This window comes from Balaenoptera ricei, chromosome 1 (assembly GCF_028023285.1).
Source record: "Balaenoptera ricei isolate mBalRic1 chromosome 1, mBalRic1.hap2, whole genome shotgun sequence".
In the NCBI taxonomy this organism is placed as follows: domain Eukaryota; kingdom Metazoa; phylum Chordata; class Mammalia; order Artiodactyla; family Balaenopteridae; genus Balaenoptera; species Balaenoptera ricei.
The window spans coordinates 57,866,311-57,886,788 of NC_082639.1; the positions used below are offsets into that span (position 1 = coordinate 57,866,311).

Here is a 20,478-nt window from a genome sequence, read left to right on the forward strand (position 1 = left end):
TATTGCCAGGTTTATGATCAGGTAACTTTATGCATTTGAAAATATGTAGTGCTCTATGAACATAAGCTGGTTCTGCTGTTCTTTTAAATACCTAAATAAAAAATGCCCTCATTGCATACTAAAGTTTCCTGTATTATGATACTAAACTCATATCTCATTTGAAAGATAATCATTTAGTTTGTTGGTTGGACAGAAGTAATGTTTACAGTATACACTATTTTCAAATGCCTGTTTTCAAGAAGCCCGTCTTTGATTTAATTGGATATAATTAACTTTCAGGAAACCGGTCTCACTCCTGTCTTCATCAAACCGATACAGTAGAATTTTATTTTGAACATAGAATACTAAAATATGTATCTATAGGCAAACCATTCCTACTTCCCCTCCCCTAGTTCTAATCTAGATATACCATCCATCAAATCATGGTTTTAAAACATTCTAGTATGTCTTACATAATATGATTAGTGCTATCTTTGAGCACTGGGTGTTCTACCTTATGCCAGCTATACTTACAAATGCTATCAGTCCTCTAAACATTTGGTATTTTAATAAATGGAAGAAATTTCGGGCCTTTTTCAGAACATTAAAGTAACTATTTACCAATAAAACAACAATCAGTGTGGTGTTTATTGGCATTTAGCGCAGTCTGAGGTGTCTTACAAACGCAAATACAAATACAGATGCTAGTCGCAATTCAGTATCTCTGTTGTTGCCAATATCTAATAACATCAGTGAAAATGTACCTTTTATTCTTCAGTAGAATAACTTATTTTTAATCAGCCTTTTTTATCAGAAGATTGTTAAACGGAATAATTATTGAAGTGTTCAAAAAGAGCCAAATGCTCAAAGAGCTATTTCTTTTTAGCTAATTTGAAAGAAGTCCTGGGTTTTGTTTGTTTATGCCATGCAAACCAATTTCAGAAGTTTACTAAAAAGGAAAAACAGCATTGTAAGGCTACTCTGTGGATAGTGAACCTGGGACCAGATGAAGATAGTCATTAACTTTGCTGTAGCCTTGAACAGAGGTTGTGCTTAAACTTGGGAAATAAAGTGTGAAGTAGAAGTGGATTAATATTTTAAAATACTGATTTGCTGTGTAATAATTTGTGTGGTGGTTAAATCTATTTTGAGCTAGAAGTATATAGCTGTTCAAAAGGTGTTAAGCAAGCTAAAAACCCTTTTTATGGTTACATTCTTTGTTACCTGCTCTACAGCTTCCCATCGGAGGAACCAAATTTAACAGTAGCACTGTTTTCACTCTGTTGTGGCAGAGTAACTTTTAAGTAAAGATGGTGGTGGGACGCTTGAAAATATATAATACTGAATACTGTTGGTCTTTTGTTAGAATGAGACAATGCTATAGGCAAGAACCATTCTTTTGTAAGAATTAAAAGGAAAAAATAGGACCCTTGAAAAAGTATGCCTCAAAACAATCTAAGTCACCACGTGGACTCTAGAATGGCATACTTACTGCAATAGCATAATGTGGACAGTTTTCAAAATGGACTTTTAACACCTTATAAGAATTTGTCTTAGATGCCTAGCTTTTGAAAAATCGGGCACTTTGCTCATTTCAGTTTTGTTCTTGCCTCTCTGCCCCATTTCTTAGTACAAAGAAGGAAAACACTAGAATATCTCTATCTTTTTGCTAGTCCTTTTGGACTTCCAGCATCTCTGACTTATAATGAACATGAAATAGATAGCTTGAAATGAATAGGCAAGGTTTCAGTTACAAAGTTTATGTCATTTGAGGCATTTTTTGAATTTCTGTTATTGAATTTGTCTTATAGGAGTTGATGTTTGCAGATGACTTGTTTATAATTGTGAATTAACTGAATTAAGATAAAACACAGCCACAGACTGTCAAGTGGTGATAACACTAAAATAAGTTGCTAACAATTTTACCTTTAAATTTTCCAGATGCTTGTGGTTAAATTTATGAGAGGTAGAATGGTACAGTAGAAGGAACATTATAATTGGGAATCTTTGTGATCTTCCATTAGATAACTTAACCTTCCCAGATTTGAGCTTGAAAGGTTGTTAATTCTGTGGTAATTTAAAAGTATGTTTTGTGTTAGTAAAGTTAACCTAATGTACTGTCTGGTGCTGAAGTAACACTTAAATTTTTCCTTCTGCTTTCTTACAACGAAATTTTTATTTTAAACAACGTTTTAAATTGTTTCTGCCTCCCTTCTCACACTCATTTTAAGCCAGAGACCAGCTTGATAACAAACCTTGGGTTTTCCCTGTATTGATAAGGAAATAATATTTTAGAGAATTCCAGGAACTAGAATCATATCTCTTGAACCACATATATTATGAGATACATGTTTGCCTTTAAAATCTGAATCTAATTCCATGTTATTGTCTTTGTTTCTAGATTTAGGAACGTTTTAGATTTTTCTCTATGCTTAAGTTAACATAATGTCAGAGAAGGGATTATATGGGAAGTTTTAGTTTGTCTTAGACAATTCAGACATTAAAACGTAACTATAGTTTTTGGTGTTTATATCAGTCATTGAATAATTCCTGTAATGTTTATAAAGATTTACTACACAAAGATGCTAATTTTTGTTCTTTTCTCCCCCACTCAGCCATCTGTTGAGTCTTCAAGTCCAGGTAAGTATTTTCTATATTTTTTATAATCTCTGTTCGACTAACATTTGGCCTGTTAGTTACATAAAGGTTAGAGGAGTTAGACTATCATCTGACTTGCTTTTCTTCTGAATGCTTCTTTTCTCTGGGGAAAAAGAAATGGATGAAATATTTGACTGCCCATGAAGGTACAGGTGAGGCTGCTGTGAGTTCAACCTCGTGACTATCTGTGGGTTTCTTCTCTCTTTCTCTCTCTCTTTCTTTTTAATGAATTGCCGCATGTATTTTGTGTAGTTTTTATTTGCTGTTTGATTTGAAGTATATTTGAAGTGTATTTTTAAAAAGGAAACATTAACTGCTTAGAAATATTTGCTCGTATGGGAAACTCAAAGTATTTGAGAAAAATATTGTTAGTGCATTTAATGAGAGAGGGAAAGGTAAAATAAAAGATTCAACAAATGAGTGTTGTTGTGAATTAAGAAAGTTATTTTTAGATTTTATTATTTGTAGTATCAGGCTTCTGTCCAAGGAAATGTTTATTGTTTTAAGTAATACTAATTGTAGGCAATTAGGAAAAAATTAGGAATAAAAACTTAATGTAAAAAAATTTTTGCTCCACTGGTGAAAGGCTGTGTCCTTTGTAACATCTGTACTTTGGAATTGATGCTAATAATAGTAGTCATGTGACCCAGCCTAAATGGTCTGTCTATAGACTCCACTAATGTAAACCAGTTACATATAGTAGCCATTAGAGGTGGGGATTTAGGGAAGGGAAGGTAATAAAATGATTAAATGAGTGCACGTGATGTTTTATAAACTGAATTTATCTTTTGAGTCTTTGCAAAGATGTAAGGTACTTTTTAGTGATTTTGCAGTAGGATGGAATCCTATGACGAAGCAGTGATATTAGCCTTAACTCTGAAGCAAAATACTTACACAAAGCACCAGACTCCCTAACCCTAATAATTTACTTTTGGGATTCTTTTCCCTAGGAGATTGCCTAATCTTGGGCCTTAGTAATTAACAGAAAGGAATAGGATGGTTAGTTGGTCTCAAAGAACAAGGTAAAAAGAAGTCAACTAAAACAAGGGAGAAGAAAAATAGAGCAACATCTGTAGGAATACATAATTATTGACTAAGTGTCCTAGACGATTGCTGTGTGAACCAAAAAGTTTTGGGACATTTCCATTGAAAACTCAGAAAGAAGGAATAATGATTGGGACAAAGAAACAACAAATAAATTAGTGATTCTCAAACTGCTCTTACAGAACCCTTGTGTCTAGTCCCTCACCTAGTACTAAGATCCCTTACTAAAATTATGCCACATTCTTCTTAATTTCCAGAAGAAATTAAGGTAATATACTTTTCTAAATGTTTTTATTTTATAAATCATTCTAAAACTCTGATAACTCATTTGTATAACAAGTTAGACAGTACCTGATTTAGCAATTATATATTTAGTTATTTTATATTTAATATCAATATTTTGTTATGTTCCTCAAAGAGCACACTGACTTCTCAGTGCTTTGCCATCTGACCTAGCTTGCAGTTTACTCATCTTTGTGAACATAGGCTCTTTTCAAGTATTCTTTGAGGCAGAATATCTACTGCTTCTGAAACTCGGGCTTACAGGAGCCTTGGAGCACAGTAAAAGCAAAGGCATTGGAATTGGCAGAACCAGGATTAAAATTCCGTTCTTGGCACCTACTGGCTCTGTGAGTTTAAACATGCTACTTAAACTCTCTGAGCCTCAAGTTTTTGTTTTTTTGTTCATAGGATTGTTTGAAGATTAAATGAGATAATGTATGTGAAGTGCTTAAGCATAGTATTTGGCACATAAGAAAATATTGTGAGGTAACAAGAACCCTGGAGTCTTGGCGCCCCTTATTCCTAATTGTCTGATTTTTCAAGAAATCAGCCTCTCTATCTCTTTGTTTTACTTATTGGTTTTCTTAGTGGAGTGAAATAGAAGGGTAGGTACATCTATTAATATAACCTTTAACACTTTAAATTGATAAAAATAAATTGCTAATTGTTTTTGGTTTTTTTAATGTTAAGTAACTCATTTGTTTATTAGGTAACAATGCTTTTGTAAACTTAAGTCCAGGTTTGGCAATAGCCAAATATGGGGATAGTTTATAGACTATATATGCCCAGCATTTGCTATCTCCTATTACAAGTTTTGACCCTATTGAGTACAGCAGTATTCCCCAGCCACAAGGCTAAAAATAGATTAGCTTATACAACAGTTCCCTACTGGATTATTTTTAATGCCTTTCATAAGAGTTTTGTATGTAATTTTAATAAACTTTGCTTTTTATACTCTTTGAGTTATTTCAACTAAGTAAGATAAGGACAGCTACCTTTATAGTAGAATATATTTTCGTGGGTATGTGATAAAATAATATTTGAGTTCAGCTGTATTTTCATTAGACTATATTCAGATGATTATGTATTTCACATGACTTTATATTCATACTCATTGGTTCTATTAAATATCAATCAATTGATTACAAATTGATTTTTCTCACACAAAAGATCATTCTTACTTGATATGACCATTTATTATTTACAACTCACGTTTTGTTGGAAGATTACAGTACTCTTCAAACATTCCCCCCACCTCCCCCCCCGATTTGCGGTTGTCACTGTAAATATATAGAAGTGAAACAGGGTAAAAAATAATCCTTAAAGAAGATATTTTGTGGGGGGTGATAAGTAAGGGCAAGAATTTTAGAAAACAACAAATAATACTTCCTGTGCATAGCTTTTTGTGCATAGCTTTTCCCTCGTACTTTTACTTGACATATCCAGCTTCAGATAACATATACATTAAATTAATATTAATAAGATACACATAATTTGGTTTACCAAACTGTTTAAAATATTCTTTACCAGGAGGTTCAGCAACATCAGATGACCATGAATTTGATCCATCAGCTGACATGCTGGTTCATGATTTTGATGATGAACGCACATTAGAAGAGGAAGAAATGATGGAAGGAGAAACAAACTTCAGTTCTGAAATAGAGGATCTTGCAAGGGTAAATAACAATAAGAGCTAGAGAATGAAGTGGTTATAACTTTTTTGTGGAGAGAGGAAACACAAAATTTTAGTTCTCTACTTTATTTTGGGGAAAGTGGTATTATATATAATCAATACTGAAAAATTCTATGTGGTCATAGGTGGGATAATTTAAAGTTGGAAATTTTTTAAAAAGAACTTTATTATGTGAATTAGAATTCAGTAGTTACTTTGGTAAAACATCACAAAGTCAAAATATCAAAAATATCAAAAAAAGGGTACTAAATTTCCTCTTACATACCTCTGCCTTCCCCCAATTACTGCACCTTTTATTTACTCCCCTTCAGAAGCAAAATTTCTTAAGAGTTGTCATCATCTTCCTCATTTCCTGCTTACTCCATAAAGTGCCCTAGCTTGTCTCTGCCTCTTTCCTATCAAGATAACCAATGATTTCATTGTTATATCCTTTGGTCACTTCTTTCTCTACTTAACTCTCAGAGGTAATCAACACAATTTACCATTCCCTTCTTTTTTTTTGAATTTTAGAGCACCCACTGTCGTTTTCCCGATCTCCTTGTTCCTCTTCAGTGTCTTTTGCAGACTCGTCTTCCTTTCCTCAAGGATTAGATTCGGAATTTCCCAGTTCTCAGTTCTGGGTTGTGTTTTCTTCTGTCTGTAGATCAGTGCTCCTCAGAATACAGTATGAGGGTCAGCTGCATCAGAATCACTCGTGGACTTACTAAGAAATGTGCATTTGTATGCCTCTCCCCCAGGCACACTGAATCAGAATGCGGAGGGGGAGCTCAAATCTACATCTTCACTAAGTGTGCACACCAAGTTTAGACACTTCTAAGTTAGGTGGTTGATCTCATTTAATCCCATGGTGTCTGTGTATGCTCGGTATTTCTTAGTTATTTTTCTAGCATTAACCTATACCCTGTCTCCAGTTTTGTTTATCTAACCACCTGCTTGACATTTCTGTTTGGATATCTCAGTAGACATCTTTACATTTTAAATGTCTAAACAGAACTATTGATTGATGTTCTCCTTCCTCTGCCTGTTTCTTCCCTGTTTTCTCCATCTCAGTAGAAAATGGTACTACTATTTACCTTGTTGCCTGAGTCAGAAACCAGGGAGTCATCTTCCTTCATTCTCAATATCCATTCCTAAATAAACCTATCATTTCTATCCAGAAATATCTTTTATCTGGCTCTTGTTCCATCTCTACTGCTGCCCTCAAGCCCAGGTCACCATCATTTTTAGCTTAGACTATTACAGTAGCTTCCTAACTGGTTTTTCATGTCCTCTTTTACCACTCTTCTCTCCAGTATATTACCACAGCAACCATGATGATCTTTTCAAAATATAAATCAGTTTATATCAGCCTTCTATTTAAAAAACTCTTCAGTGGCTTCCTGTTACACCAGAAGAAAATCCAGACTCGTTGCCCTGGCCAGCAAGGCCACCTACATGACATGGTCCTTTATCCATTTATTACACTAGTTGTATAGCTACACTAGTTGCTTTTGTTCTTAGATGTGCTGGTTTTTTCACACTTCAAGGCTTTTCACCTCATTCCCACTCTCTGGTATGTGCTTTCTGAGTCTGGCTCCTTATCCTCTCAAGTCTGGGCTTAATATTCCCTCCTCAGAATGGCCTTTCCTGGCCCCTAATCAGCTTTTTTTAACCACTGTACCCCATTCAGTGCCTTCTTTATGCCTAACACAATTTGTAATTATATGTTTGTTTAATTTTTTTGTCTGTATCCTCCTTTAGTTCCATGAGAGGAGGGATAGTCTGTTTTATTCACCAGTGTATTTCATGGCACCTAGCAAGAGTGGTCACTCAGAGTTTTTGAATGAATGAATAAATCAGTTTGGTATGCTATCATTGAAAGGTATTATGTATACAATCTGCTGTACTCCATGACAAAAAGAACATAAGAAATAAGACATATGCCAGCCTTTAAGCATTTGGAGTACATAATGTCATTGAAAAATGAATTCTTATGCTTTTACAGTAGTAAAGATTATATGTTTCAGAATTTTAGTTTAGAACTTTTTAAAGTGTACAGTTAAAAAGCTGTAAAAGTAGTCTTATTAAGTCAGATCTTGTCAGGTGATCCCATTTTGAATCATTTAGTGATTAAAACTGGCTTAATCCATAATACCTAAGCAATTCAATATTTTATTAAGCCAGACAACAGAATTGATCTTAGTGGTAATGGTGTAGAGCTGTTATAAAAGCTTTTCAAGGATGAGTTAAAAAGAACACAAGGAATCTGGAGTCAGAACTATTCTTTAGGAGAGGCTGGAAAGCCATTCAAAAAACTGGGATAATTTGCTTGGATGATTCAGAACCTAGGTGAACATCAGAGGAAACGATTGATTTAACAATCAATCACAGTGGCTTCATATATTCATGAAGCGGAAATGCAATTATTTTCAATTATTTGCCTGTATTTCACAGAAACTTATCACTTTAGATATATTTTCTTTTTTCTGAATAACTCATCCATGGGATAAAAAGTAAAGGAAGAAAATCGTATATTTTCCATTTTTTCACATTTTGTGTTACTCAAGTAATTGAGTAAGTAATTACTCAAGAAGAGATAATCAAGTACAGGTCAAAATAGGTTATGAAGTGGAATGATTATTGTTTTATTTCAGAAAATGGGCTACTATATTTAATTACTACAAAATTACTAATGGGCTTCACTAAAATTTTGGTCGTGTTATGGTCTTTTCCTATTTTCTCCTTTATTCTACCTCCTTCCCCAGTCCCTTACAACCCCCCAAAATTTGCTTTCAAATCACCCTTTTTTAGGAAAAAGTAATTAAAATATACAAAGGGAGAGAAAGACAAGGGAACCAATCTTTTACATTCTTTTCAACCAGACAGTCTTAAACCTTCTCAGAGAATACTTATAACTTTTCCCAGAGTAATTAAGGCTTAGGTGTAAGTAGCACATAATCACCAGTGCTTTCATCTGTAGCCTAGAGCTGAGCTACAGGGCCAATGTATTGGATTTCCTATAGTTGTAAAGTCTTCAGGTCCAAACCAAACTGGTTTTTGTTCTTATTAAAAAGGTGAGCAAGATTTTGTCATTGATTACTAATTTGCTTCTATAGAAGTGAAACATCATAGTTGTGTCAGGAATTGGTAAGGTAGTTTATGCCTGGCACTTTGGTTGCATGAAATGGACCTTTGATGTAATGGGGGCAAAATTTTGACAGTTGATTCATTCAGGAGTTATCAGTAACTGCAATAACCTGTAGTTTTAAGTTCATTCAATGTGAATTCTAAAATTTCAGTGTAAACTAGCTTTTATGTGTATTGTTACGTTTGTATGCATGAATCTTATCAATATAAAATATTTTAGGTAAGTTTAGCATTTGAATGTTTTAAGAGAATTAGATGTACAGGTTAGAATTTATTAGTGATCTTAGAAGTGTCAGAATCATTCCCATAGTAAACTTTGGTTTTCTGGGAATGACAATATGCAGGTTTAACTCGTGTTTTTCAAATGCACTCTGAAAACCCATGGTCTCACTTTGAACAGTAGCAGTCTATTTGGGGGAAGAGGGATCAGGATCAGCTATATCTTTATGTATTTATATTTTTGAAAAATCACATTATAACAGTGTTAATCATTAACACTTTAAAGTGCTAGACACATTTCACCCAGTGACTCTCCAGAGCTAGAGAATAAAGATTAAAATGTGAGAGATTGAGGTTTTTTTTAAGTGTACACACCACATGAATTATACATATAAAAAAAAGAAACTCCAGCATGGGGATTATAAAGAAGAGTTCACTGCCTTCATCTCTTCATAGTTTATTTTGTAGTTAAGCCCCAGCCCCAAGAGGTTGGTTACCTTAGGAACCAGCACTCTTGTCCAATCTGGATGTGGTCTCTTAAGCCTTCCTGGCTGAAAATCAGTCTCTTTCCTTCTTTCCCCCACCTTAATAAGTATTTACTGGTAAGTCACAATAGGTATAGAAAGAGTACTACGTCCATCCACCAAATGGCCCTTCAGTGGCCAACACCTGGTACCATGTGCAGTCATTGGTAGATGACTGATGCCCTGGTGTGAGGGAGAGGGGGCCACCTCCTGTGCAGCTAGGAGACGGATACCACTCCGACCTTACAATACTGCTGTTGGTGCTTGGTAACGTTACCCTATTGTTTTGAAGTTTAAGGACAGATTTAATTTCAGATATAATGTTTGTCTTTGAAAAAGTCTATATTCTTTCCACCTCCAGCTAGTCTCTGGTGAGCTTATATAGACATGATTGTCCCTCTTTTTGTTACAGTACTTAGACAACTTATTTTTTTAAAGCACAATATGTAGGTATAGTCCACATGGCTGATTTTTATTCATTTTGTACTATGTCCATTTTCCTTCTTATATGTCTTCTATGTCCAAGTTTCCTTCAACTTCTTTCCTTACTTTTCCTTACTTCTTATAGTCTATCAACCCAGCACATCTTATTTCACTCTCCATCAGAATGATGTACACTTAACCTAGGATCAGGTTTTGAGGAAGGGAGTGTATATGCATATATATGTAAGGGCACTGTAAAGCAGTGAGTCAGACTGTACTACTTACTCAGAGTGTAACTTTGGACTAGTTACTTAACATTATTAAGCTTCAGTGTTATTACAAGGATGGTATATGTAAAACATTGAGCACAGTGTCTGGTACATGATAATCACTCAATAAATCTTAATAGTTATTCATAAAATTCTCAAAGAAATCTGTAACACCCGAACGAATGGTGGAGAACCACTGTACTTGACTCATAATTTTCTTTCACTCTGCTCCTTCCATTTCTCAACCCTTGTATGAATGGGAACAAAACACTCTGACAGTTTATTGTGATGTTTCAATTTGGGGAAAGCCCCTTAGTACCTGGTAGAACATAGACTTTGACAATATAAGCTAATGAGAAAGTCTCTGGAACAGGTGACTGATGGGCCCTAGTATAATGTACTGTCAGCCACATTTTATTCATCTTTTAGTCTTTTTTCAGAAGGAAATAGCAAAGAACATTTGCTTTACGGGATAGCATTACTTTTTTTTTTTTTTGAGTTTTTAAAAAAAATTATTTATTTAATTTATTTATTTTTGGCTGCATTGGGTCTTCATTGCTGTGTGCGGGCTTTCTCTAGTTGCGGCGAGTGGGGGCTACTCTTCGTTGTGGTTCACGGCCCTCTCATCACGGTGGCTTCTCTTGTTGTAGAGCACAGGCTCTAGGCGCACGGACTTCAGTAGTTGTAGCACGCGGGCTCAGCGCGGGCTCTAGAGCACAGGCTCAGTAACTGTGGCGCACGGGCTTAGTTCCTCCGCAGCATGTGGGATCCTCCCAGACCAGGGCTCGAACCCATGTCGCCTGCATTGGCAGGCGGATTCTTAACCACTGCGCCGCCAGGGAAGCCCAGCATTATTTTCTATATCAAATATTTGGGTACAAATAACAGGAATCCATCTTGAACTAGCTTAGGCAAAATGAAGATTTAGTTGTAAGGCTCGTGTTAATTTCATTAAGGGCAGGGAGATATCTAGACCTCACGGACTCAAGTGCCACCAGAACATATTTTCTGTTTCTGCTTTTTTACGTAGTGGTGTCCTTTTTCAGACCAATTTTCTTCATATGTTGTCAGTTTTCAGGCTCCTAGATTTATTGCTTGAGATATAGCCTATATTCTTTAGCTGCTATTGGTAAAATTCTGTAAACAAATTATGGTCCAACTTGGGTCATGTGCCCATTCCAAATGCATGGCCAGGGAATACAGTGATTCTAATTGGGTTAGGTACTGTGAGGTCCAGGAGGTAAGCTTTCAATCAAAATACATGCTTGGAATGGAGGAAAGAACACTTCTGGAAAAAGATGCGTGTAGAAGTAGAAAGAAAGGATTGGGTAGCAGACAACAAGATACGATACTTGAATTTAAAACTAGAGATGCCTCAGCAAAGTTAATTTGAGGTTTTATTGTGGTTGTAGCCCAGTGTTTGCTGTAAGGGCATCACTTTATACCTTAGATCAAGTAAGATATTTTTCATACTATGTGGGTCATGATTGTTGCTTACTAACTTGATGTAGGGCAACAGAAATTAAAAGTCAATTCCAAAGAAAAGCATAATACCACTATATAGTCTTTGTTTTCAATATTAAGAATTTTCTGGATGGAATAGGCAAGGATATTTTGTTTACACATGATAAAAGCCACCTAAAACCAACTTTGACTGAAAATAAACTTTTTAAAAGTTTGTTAGAACTTTTTTAGAACTTTATTGTTTTTATTATTTTTTCGGTGTCATACGAATATGTATCTGGGTCCAAGTAATGTCTGGAACCAGAGATTCAGTGTCACAAGGACCTCTTGATCATTCTTAACCCATGGTTAAATCTGTTGATTCCTTCTGCAGGGTCTCGAGTTTTTTCTGTACCACAACCACTAATTTGGTTTAGGTTCTGATTATACTCATATGAATAACAGTGGATTCCAACTTAGCAAACTAAATTTCTCCCTGCCTAAGTCCATCTTGAATATTTTGTCGTGTGCATAATTTTCCCTAAGCTGTTCCATAGGGTCAATCACTGTTCAGCAGCTACTCTCAAATGAATCAAAAGTAGAGTATAACAGATCCCTTTAGAAACTAAGTAAAACTAGAGAAAGTAGGTAAAAATACCAGCCCTAACTTTTTTTGGTTACTACAGATACCCTCTATTCTAATCAGGATAACCTGCTTATTCATTGTTTGTTTCTACGCTTGCGCAGTTGTCATTTCCTCTGACTTCTCTCTCTGCCAGTTCTGTTACTGTTTCTCAGATTCAAGCACTTCTCTTCCAAATGCACTATGATCAGCCGCTTCTGACTCTACTCTGTTCTCTGCTTAGTCAATCAATATTGGGGGTGTTGCTAAATTTTTCTTTGAGAAATGAATTTTTATAAAGCAAGTCACACTTTTCAGATATGTATCCAAGAGGGAAAAATCTTGACCTCACCATGGAAGTCAGATATTCCACTTACCTGAGAATGGTTAAAAAAAAAAAATGTTTTCATGCAGTTGGTGTATCACTTACCCTTTTGACACATAACTTAGCTATCTATCAGCTGTTAGTGATAAGCTTTATTAAAGATAATGATCGCACTTTATTACCTCCCACTGGAAAGGCTGATTTGCAGTTATCTTATCCTAGAACTGTGAGATAAGTGGTTCTCCAGGTGGTCTCATACCAGCAGCATCAATATCACCTGGTACTTTAAAAATGCAGATACTCAGGCCCCACTTCAGCCTTACTAGATCAGAAACTTTGGGGTGGGGTTCAGCAGTCTATTTAAATAAGTTCTCAAGGTGATTCTCTTGCCCTTGAATAAGACAGACCAAAGGTAGAGAACTTGAAGACATTTATTTGATTGGTAATCATACTTCTTTTTTGTGATCTCTCAAAGTATCAGTTAACTCAGTTGTAAAACTTAGAGGTAGTAGTAGCATATTAAGGTAGTCTTAAAGATGAAATAAATATTATGAAACAAGCTGTTTATGAATTCTCAAGGTCCATGTAAATGTTAGTTGCAAACCTACGCTAAAGTGTTTTTCCTGGTTTGGCCCTTATTCATAATAGTGACTTCAGTGGCTTGGTCATAGAAGTGACTTCAGTTGTTAAACCTGCCTCTGATTTGTGGTGCAGAAGTTTATGGAAAGTATGAGCTGGGATTAGGAGGTCTAGGTATTATAGTAAAGTCTCTGTCAGTGCATAATGTTTCTCTCTGCTTGGTTTTCTTATTTACATATATAAAGGTAGCACTGTCATCTGGTACTTTTAAAGATCAAATAAGGTAGTGTAATATTCTCACTCTGCTTTTGTTAAGAAAAGAGAATCAGATAGTGGAATCAGAGCACTTATCACAAATGCCTGGCATATAGAAGACACTTTATGGCAGCTATATGTTATGATTGTTTATATAACCCACCTTTTCTATATCTTTTTCTCATTTTATTTCTTTCTTGATTTTGAAGTTCTGTTTTCTTAAATTCTGACTCCTAATTCCCAAATTTCTGTCTCCTGTACCAGATGCTTGGTACTGGACCAGGTATCTGCAGGGACTAGATCCTTGAACACTTCAAGCACTGTCTGTGTTATTGCACTTTGAGAATCACAATACGAGATGTCAATTAAGCATGCCCCCTTGTCATTGATTTCTGTTTCAGAAACAGATTCACAGACTGATTTATAACTAGAATATCCATTTACAGTATGAAATAGAAGTGTTAAACAGTATTTTCTTCCTATTTCTATAAGAAAATTTTTTCAAATTATAATCATTAGTTGCTTTTTTACACACGAATTCTGAGTGATGGGAGTTAACTGTATGATCTAAGTATTTAGTGTCACCAGGTTGTATCGTCCAGTTTGATGTATTAATGCCCACTGTAACAGTGTATTTAACACACGGGCTAGACTTATTTCTATCCATGAATGAGGCTACAAGACTGCTGGAGAAATACAAAAGTCTTGTTTCATGATTATCCTTTTTCTAGGTTCTAAACTGACTGACTCAGTTAAATTTTTCTTCAGAGTGTGTATGTGTGCGTGTGTGTAAAATTTCCTTTTTGTAATCAATTCTGTCATGTTTCCCTGATACTTTATAATGCTTGATTATTGATTAGAGTGAGTACCTTCTGCAGAAAGCTGATTTCATTTCATTACATACGGATATTTCTTCATTTCACCTTCAGGACGGTATGTTTTTTGTGATGGTTGGGGAAGGTCCAGGTCCCTGGCTGAGGCAGCCTGGTATATGATAAGAGTACGGGCTTTTGTAATTAGACTTGAAATCTGGCTTCATTACTTGTAACTTGTGTGGTTTTTGGAGAAATTGCTTAATCTGCCAGCCTCAATTTCCTCATCTATGAAATGGAGATAATACAACAGTTTTGTAAGATGGATAGTAAGGATTCCATGAAAGGATTTTATACACAATTATGCATAAACCTAGAAAAGAATATATAGCTAATGTAATCCAGTATCATTCATGTATGTCATTGCTGTTTTAATTTATTTGGGCTGGGCTATGAATTTCATCCCCCTTTCTGGGTTTGTTAACTTAGTTTACAGTCTATTTTCTGATTATTCTATTTCCCCACTCCCAAATTATGTATGGTACGCTTACTAAGTGTGAGCATCCATACGTAGTGTTAACTGAACATTGGTGTACATTCACTGAATTGATGCAGAAAAGAATAGTAAAAGCCTAGGATTTTCTTAGGTTTCAGAATTATATTCAGTTTTACCTTTTATGATTTGAGAATTCTTCATAACAGTTCTAAGAGTATACTCAACAGATTTGTGAATTATAGGAATATGAAATATCATCTATTCAGAAATTAATTTTTTATTTTGTTCTATTTAGGAAGGCGACATGCCAATTCATGAACTTCTCAGCCTTTATGGTTATGATAGTACTATTCGACTACCTGAAGAAGATGAGGAGGAGGAGGAAGAAGAAGAAGGTGAAGACGATGAAGATGCTGATAATGATGATAACAGTGGCTGTAGTGGGGAAAATAAAGTAAGGTTATACACATATATTTTTATTCCTCTTGAAGTTAAAGTTTATTAATACATTCATTTTGACTGCTTATTTTTGTCATCTGTTTTTACTCTGACTTTAAAAGTAATACATTTAAATGTTAAAAGTTAATATATAGATATACGTAATACAAATTGGAAGTCCCCTGTAATCTACTCCAGAGAAGTAATAGTTTTCTCTGTGTCATTCCAGATTTCTTATCAATGCCTAGTCTAAATAAACTTGTAAGAACTTTTTAAAAAATGCTATTTTTTTTTAAGTAATAAAGGCTAATTGGCAGTTCTGTATTCACTTTTATTTTGTTTTGAAATAATTTTAGCTTTACAGAAGAGACTCAAAGATAGTACAGAGTTTCTGTATATTCTTCACTCAACTACCCCTAATGTCATCTGTGTAACCATGGTCTATTTATTAAAACTAAGAAATCAACAGTGGTACCATACTATTAATTAAACTATAGACAATTCAGATTTCACAAGATTTTCCACTGATGTTCTTTTTCCTGTTCCAGGATCCAACCCAAGACACCATTTAGTATATTTATTTTAGCCTTCCAGTTGTATTTGGAATACTATGACCTTTCATCTGCAGCAATCTTCTTTTTATCTTAGAGATTTAATTTATTATTCCACAGGAAGAGAATATAAAAGATTCCTCAGGTCAAGAGGATGAAACTCAGTCTTCCAATGATGATCCATCACAATCTGTTGCTTCTCAAGATGCCCAGGAAATAATCCGTCCACGTCGTTGTAAATATTTTGATACAAGTAAGTGTTATTAGTTACTATTTTTTGGATATGATTTTTACTGCTTAATATATGACCTAAAATTTTAGTGGTTTTTTTCACTACTCTGTTTGAATTCATTGATTTTGAAATCTTGCTCATCAGTAATGGGATTTTGTTCTAGATTCTTAGTTTAGCAGTACTGGGGCCCTCTTGTCCATGAATATACTACAGTAATTACTGTGTCACTGTGATGCCCGATTCTGAGTGTGTTCCTTTTTTTCCCCTCTTGACTGTTCTTTAAATTTAGTTTGTTTCATGGTCATCTTTTTTATTTCTCCTAGTCTTTTCCTCAGTTTTCCATTTTCTGCTTTCTTTGCCTCTCAGCCTTGATATATTCATAAGCATTGCTTTCTCTAATCAGTGGCTCCCAAGTCCAAAAAGTGGTTGACTCTTGAGGTAGGAATACGTTACACAAAGAACTCTCCTAATTTTTCTACAGTTATGATCTAGTCAGAGATGACCAGTAGTCAAGACAACATTTAATATATGTATCTTGAATATTTGCATGTTTCATCTGCTCCATAATGTTTCATTCTAAGCAGGAATCCTTACTCTGGAAGTAAGATAAGAAAAAGTTAACCATTAGTGTTATTAGTTTAAATATGTGGTCTAAATTTCTATACTTTAAAAAGGAAAATAGTTGAAGAACAATAACCTCTCATGAAATGTGGTAAAGTAATAACTGATTAAACATGGCTACTTCTTTGTATGAGTGACTTCTGTTACACAGTTTGTTTAGAAGAGAATGTAGGGCCGCTAATAATAATTTTATTGTGAACTTTGATCACAGATATGGTCCAACTGAAAAGTATATCAATGCACAGAGAGATTAGTTACTGAGATAATTGTTTGGGGGAAATGGGGTATTTTTCCCTTAGTTAAACCAGGAGCAGATCCATTGCCAAAGTTTGCTTAAAAGTGGGATACTAAGTGACTGCCTCTTGAAATAATATTTCATAATTAAAATCTGGTATTTTAGTTATGATGTATGCATTGAAGCTACACATATACTGCCTATCTTAGCTTTTCCATAGGAAGAATTAATTTCTGTATGCAGTGTTACCCTTTTGAATTTTGTGTGCCATTTTAGAGTTGAGAAGATGCTGACAGTCTCATGGTTTTCAGATTTCCCACCCCTTTATGTAAATACATTCTTAGTCCAAAATGTAAACAAATAGCAGCTTGCCTGCTCTGAATAAAACAGAAGTTGGGAAGACATACATACCCTCTCTTCATGCGCTCCCCCCAAAGTGGTGCTACAGAGTTGTCAGTGCTTTAAGGAGCACTGTGCAGAAACCACTGTTTTGCCCCAATTCTTATTTTATAAGGGAAGAAACTGAGATCATATAATTTATTCTGTCACCAAGCTGTTGGAAGGAGAATTAGGCTTAGAAACAGATTATCTTGACTCTGAATCAGATTTTTTCTTAAAATTTTTTGTAGGAAATCATTTTATGAAAATACAGTTGTCTAAGAAGATTGTCCTAGAAGGTTTATGAGTTTTGTTTTTTTTGTTTTAACTGACAGGGTATTATTTGATTAAAAATATCTTGACCTACCTCTGCAAATACCTTTTGGCATATTTAAATATTTGATGGTAGATATAAGAATGGATAGGATAAGCAATCATTTTATAGTACTATTGTCTTACTTATTCTAGATAGTGAAATAGAAGAAGAATCTGAAGAAGATGAAGATTATATACCATCAGAAGACTGGAAAAAGGTAGTTAGAGCCATATTTTCCCAAAACTTAGATAAATAAATATTTAAAAAGCCAAGTGTAATTATTCTTTTACTAAGTATAAATATTGATAAAATTGAAGTAAGTCTTTCTGTGACATATGAATGTTCAGACTTTCCCTTAATACATCCAGGTGAGAAAAGTATTTACCTTTTTATAAATAAAATAATGGTATAGAAAAAATTGGACTTTGTTGAGCAAGCCAGTACTCAAAGCAAGATTAGAAATCCAAATTTCTGAACTACTACAAATTACACTTTTGTTAGCTACACTATAAAAAGTATCACACGTGATTTTTCTTTTTTTTTATACTTGAGAAAGCAGTTGTGGAGGCTTTGGTATTTGTTAAGTAAATTTTGTTTAATAAGTTAGATTACAAGTTTTTCCATCCCATATTAATGTCGATATTTACAACTCAGAGTATATTGTGTGAAGAGACAGATTTGGGCTTTGGTATAACTATCCATAATTAATTTCTAAAATGAGTCTAAAGATAATATATTGACGTAGTCTTTAAATATAAAATTGTATAACATTGTGTAGTTAATCACATGGTTAAATTGAAGAATTTTAAGCTGTTGCAAAGTAGTTGACTTATTAGGAAGATTTATCAAAATGTTATATAGCATTGATCAGGGCAAATCATTTATATAGAAGAGATGATGTCATTCTTGTTGAGATAGGTGACCTGATATTTCTCTTAAAATCTCCATTGAGGTTTTTTAGTGTTCTTTTTCATAGGTCTGATTTTTAATTTAGGGCATAAGCAGTCATTTATTTGGAAGCAGAATAGCCCAAAATATCAAATTGAGTGGCCTTTCTGCACTTTTTGAGTCATGATTATTTACTTAGTTAATACTTTGGAGGCTTCCCTGTGTTTTGTTTGTTTAGTTTGTTTAAAGTTGTCTGGTTTGGGATGCCTGGGGCAAACTTAAAAAGAGCTAACCTCCTTGTGGATTAAAATAAGGGAAAATCTCTATATTTAGAGTTTCAGTTGGGAAGAATGAAGTATTCAAATGAACTTGGACTGCGCTACCCAAGGATTCTGGGCTTCAGCCAGAATTGATCTATTTATGGGTTTCCAAAGAGACGTTTAGAAGAGAGAGACATTAGTGTGGGTTGGAGTGGTAAGGACAGATTATCCCAGTGCCGGATGTGTTAATTAACTTGAGTGAGTAATGAATGAATGATGGGACTGAAGACAGAAAAAAAGGATCACAGAAGTTACTATTTGTGTGACCTATTTGAGCAAGTGTTCTTCAATCCAGTTTTTTCTGATTCCTACATCATGCAGAAATTAAGATGAAAAAAAGCTAGAAACATTGGGAGTCATCTTAAACTGTTATTTTCTACCACACATTCAAGTTTATCTATCTTTTCTCCAATATAAATTGATTTTGTATCTGGAGTTTCCCAAGAGAGTATTTGATTAAGCCTTGAATTTTTTTTTTTTTTAATGAAGCAATAAAAAAACTCAGGAGGGAGAACATGGGGGAGATGAAGCCTTTACTGCTAGGGAGTATTAGTCCCTTCCTCAGGAAAAATATGTAATAAAGTAGGCCACAGTAAATCCAGATTGTCTTATTTTAGTGAGATCTGTAAAAAAGTGTCAGGATTCAGAGATTCATCTTCTAAGGCTTGTAAGATGAAATTGAATTTTTATAGAAACTAGGGTAGAGGGGAAACAGCTTTGAAATCAAACTTGAGTTTAAATTATAGCTCAGAATTTACTAGTAGTGTGTTCCTGAGGAAATTAATTTTGTTGAGTTTCATCTCCTCAAATACAATATGGGAATGACAAATTCAGCCTTGTCTAAGTTGGTGAGGATTTAATGAAAATTTTGCATAAGATACCTGGTACATAATGCTCCTAAACGGCTGTTTTCCTTCCCTTCCCTGCAGAATAAATTAGGTGAAAATAAGTTATCTGAACTCAATAGGAAAAAGGAAGTGTCTTATCTTTATACCAGTCGAGAAGTTATCAACCCTGGCTTCATGTTAGAATCACTTAAAGAACTTTTAAATACTGATTACCATGGCTTTCATCCAGAGATTCTAGTTTAATTGGTCTGGAATGGATCCAGACATCTATATTTTAGAAGCGCCCTAGCCAGGGTTGATAACTTGACTATTTATTCTCTGATAGGCATAGGTGAGTAAAGTTAAGAGCCACAAGAAGTGACAATAGAGTAATCTTTTTTATAGTGAAAGACATAAAGAAAATTCCTATATATGAGTAGAGAAAATGTGAATGTGGTATTTTTAGAAAACTAACTGGTTTTCCTGTACAGGTGCAGCAATAAATTTATTACACAGAACATGTCTTTGAAGTTGTACTAGATAAAATGAAATTCTAACGAAAGTGGGAAACAATAACAGGAGAGAGAAACTTTTCAAATCCCAAGAGTTATTTAAACTTACTAGACCATGATTTTGTACCTTTCCTGCATAAGTCTTCATTCTGAAAATGTAGTAACTGTATTATTAACATTTAGCCACAGACAAAAGAGGGCCCATGTAATTAATCTTGGTCCCTATGTCTTGTAAAATCTCATCAGTGGTGATTTCTAATTGTCTTTCTGAACAGCCAGTTTCCCCTAATCTGTGTTTTGACTATATAGATTGATTACCAGATTTCCTAAAATAAGATTTAATTACATTTGGGAGAAGTTACAATTTCATCTTGTATTGTTTTAATGAAAGTTAGGCACTAATTACCTGTC

General features: G+C 34.4%; 1 protein-coding gene across 9 annotated transcripts in view; it reads left to right on the forward strand.

The window, feature by feature from the left end:
- Window positions 1–20,478, forward strand: part of MIER1 (MIER1 transcriptional regulator) — a 55,298-nt gene that overhangs the window by 12,115 nt on the left and 22,705 nt on the right. For 8 of the 9 annotated variants that reach the window (XR_009503486.1, XM_059924228.1, XM_059924234.1 and 5 more), the window contains 5 exons: window positions 2,595–2,619; window positions 5,494–5,639; window positions 15,045–15,203; window positions 15,859–15,991; window positions 17,673–17,737. Coding sequence is in view for 8 of the 9 variants with exons in the window: in XM_059924228.1 (XP_059780211.1) it covers window positions 2,595–2,619; window positions 5,494–5,639; window positions 15,045–15,203; window positions 15,859–15,991; window positions 17,673–17,737 (528 nt within the window). In the remaining variant the exon portion in view is untranslated. Of the gene's footprint in view, window positions 1–2,594; window positions 2,620–2,752; window positions 2,790–5,493; window positions 5,640–15,044; window positions 15,204–15,858; window positions 15,992–17,672; window positions 17,738–20,478 lie in introns of all 9 variants that reach the window. The other variant, XM_059924272.1, reaches the window with a different exon arrangement.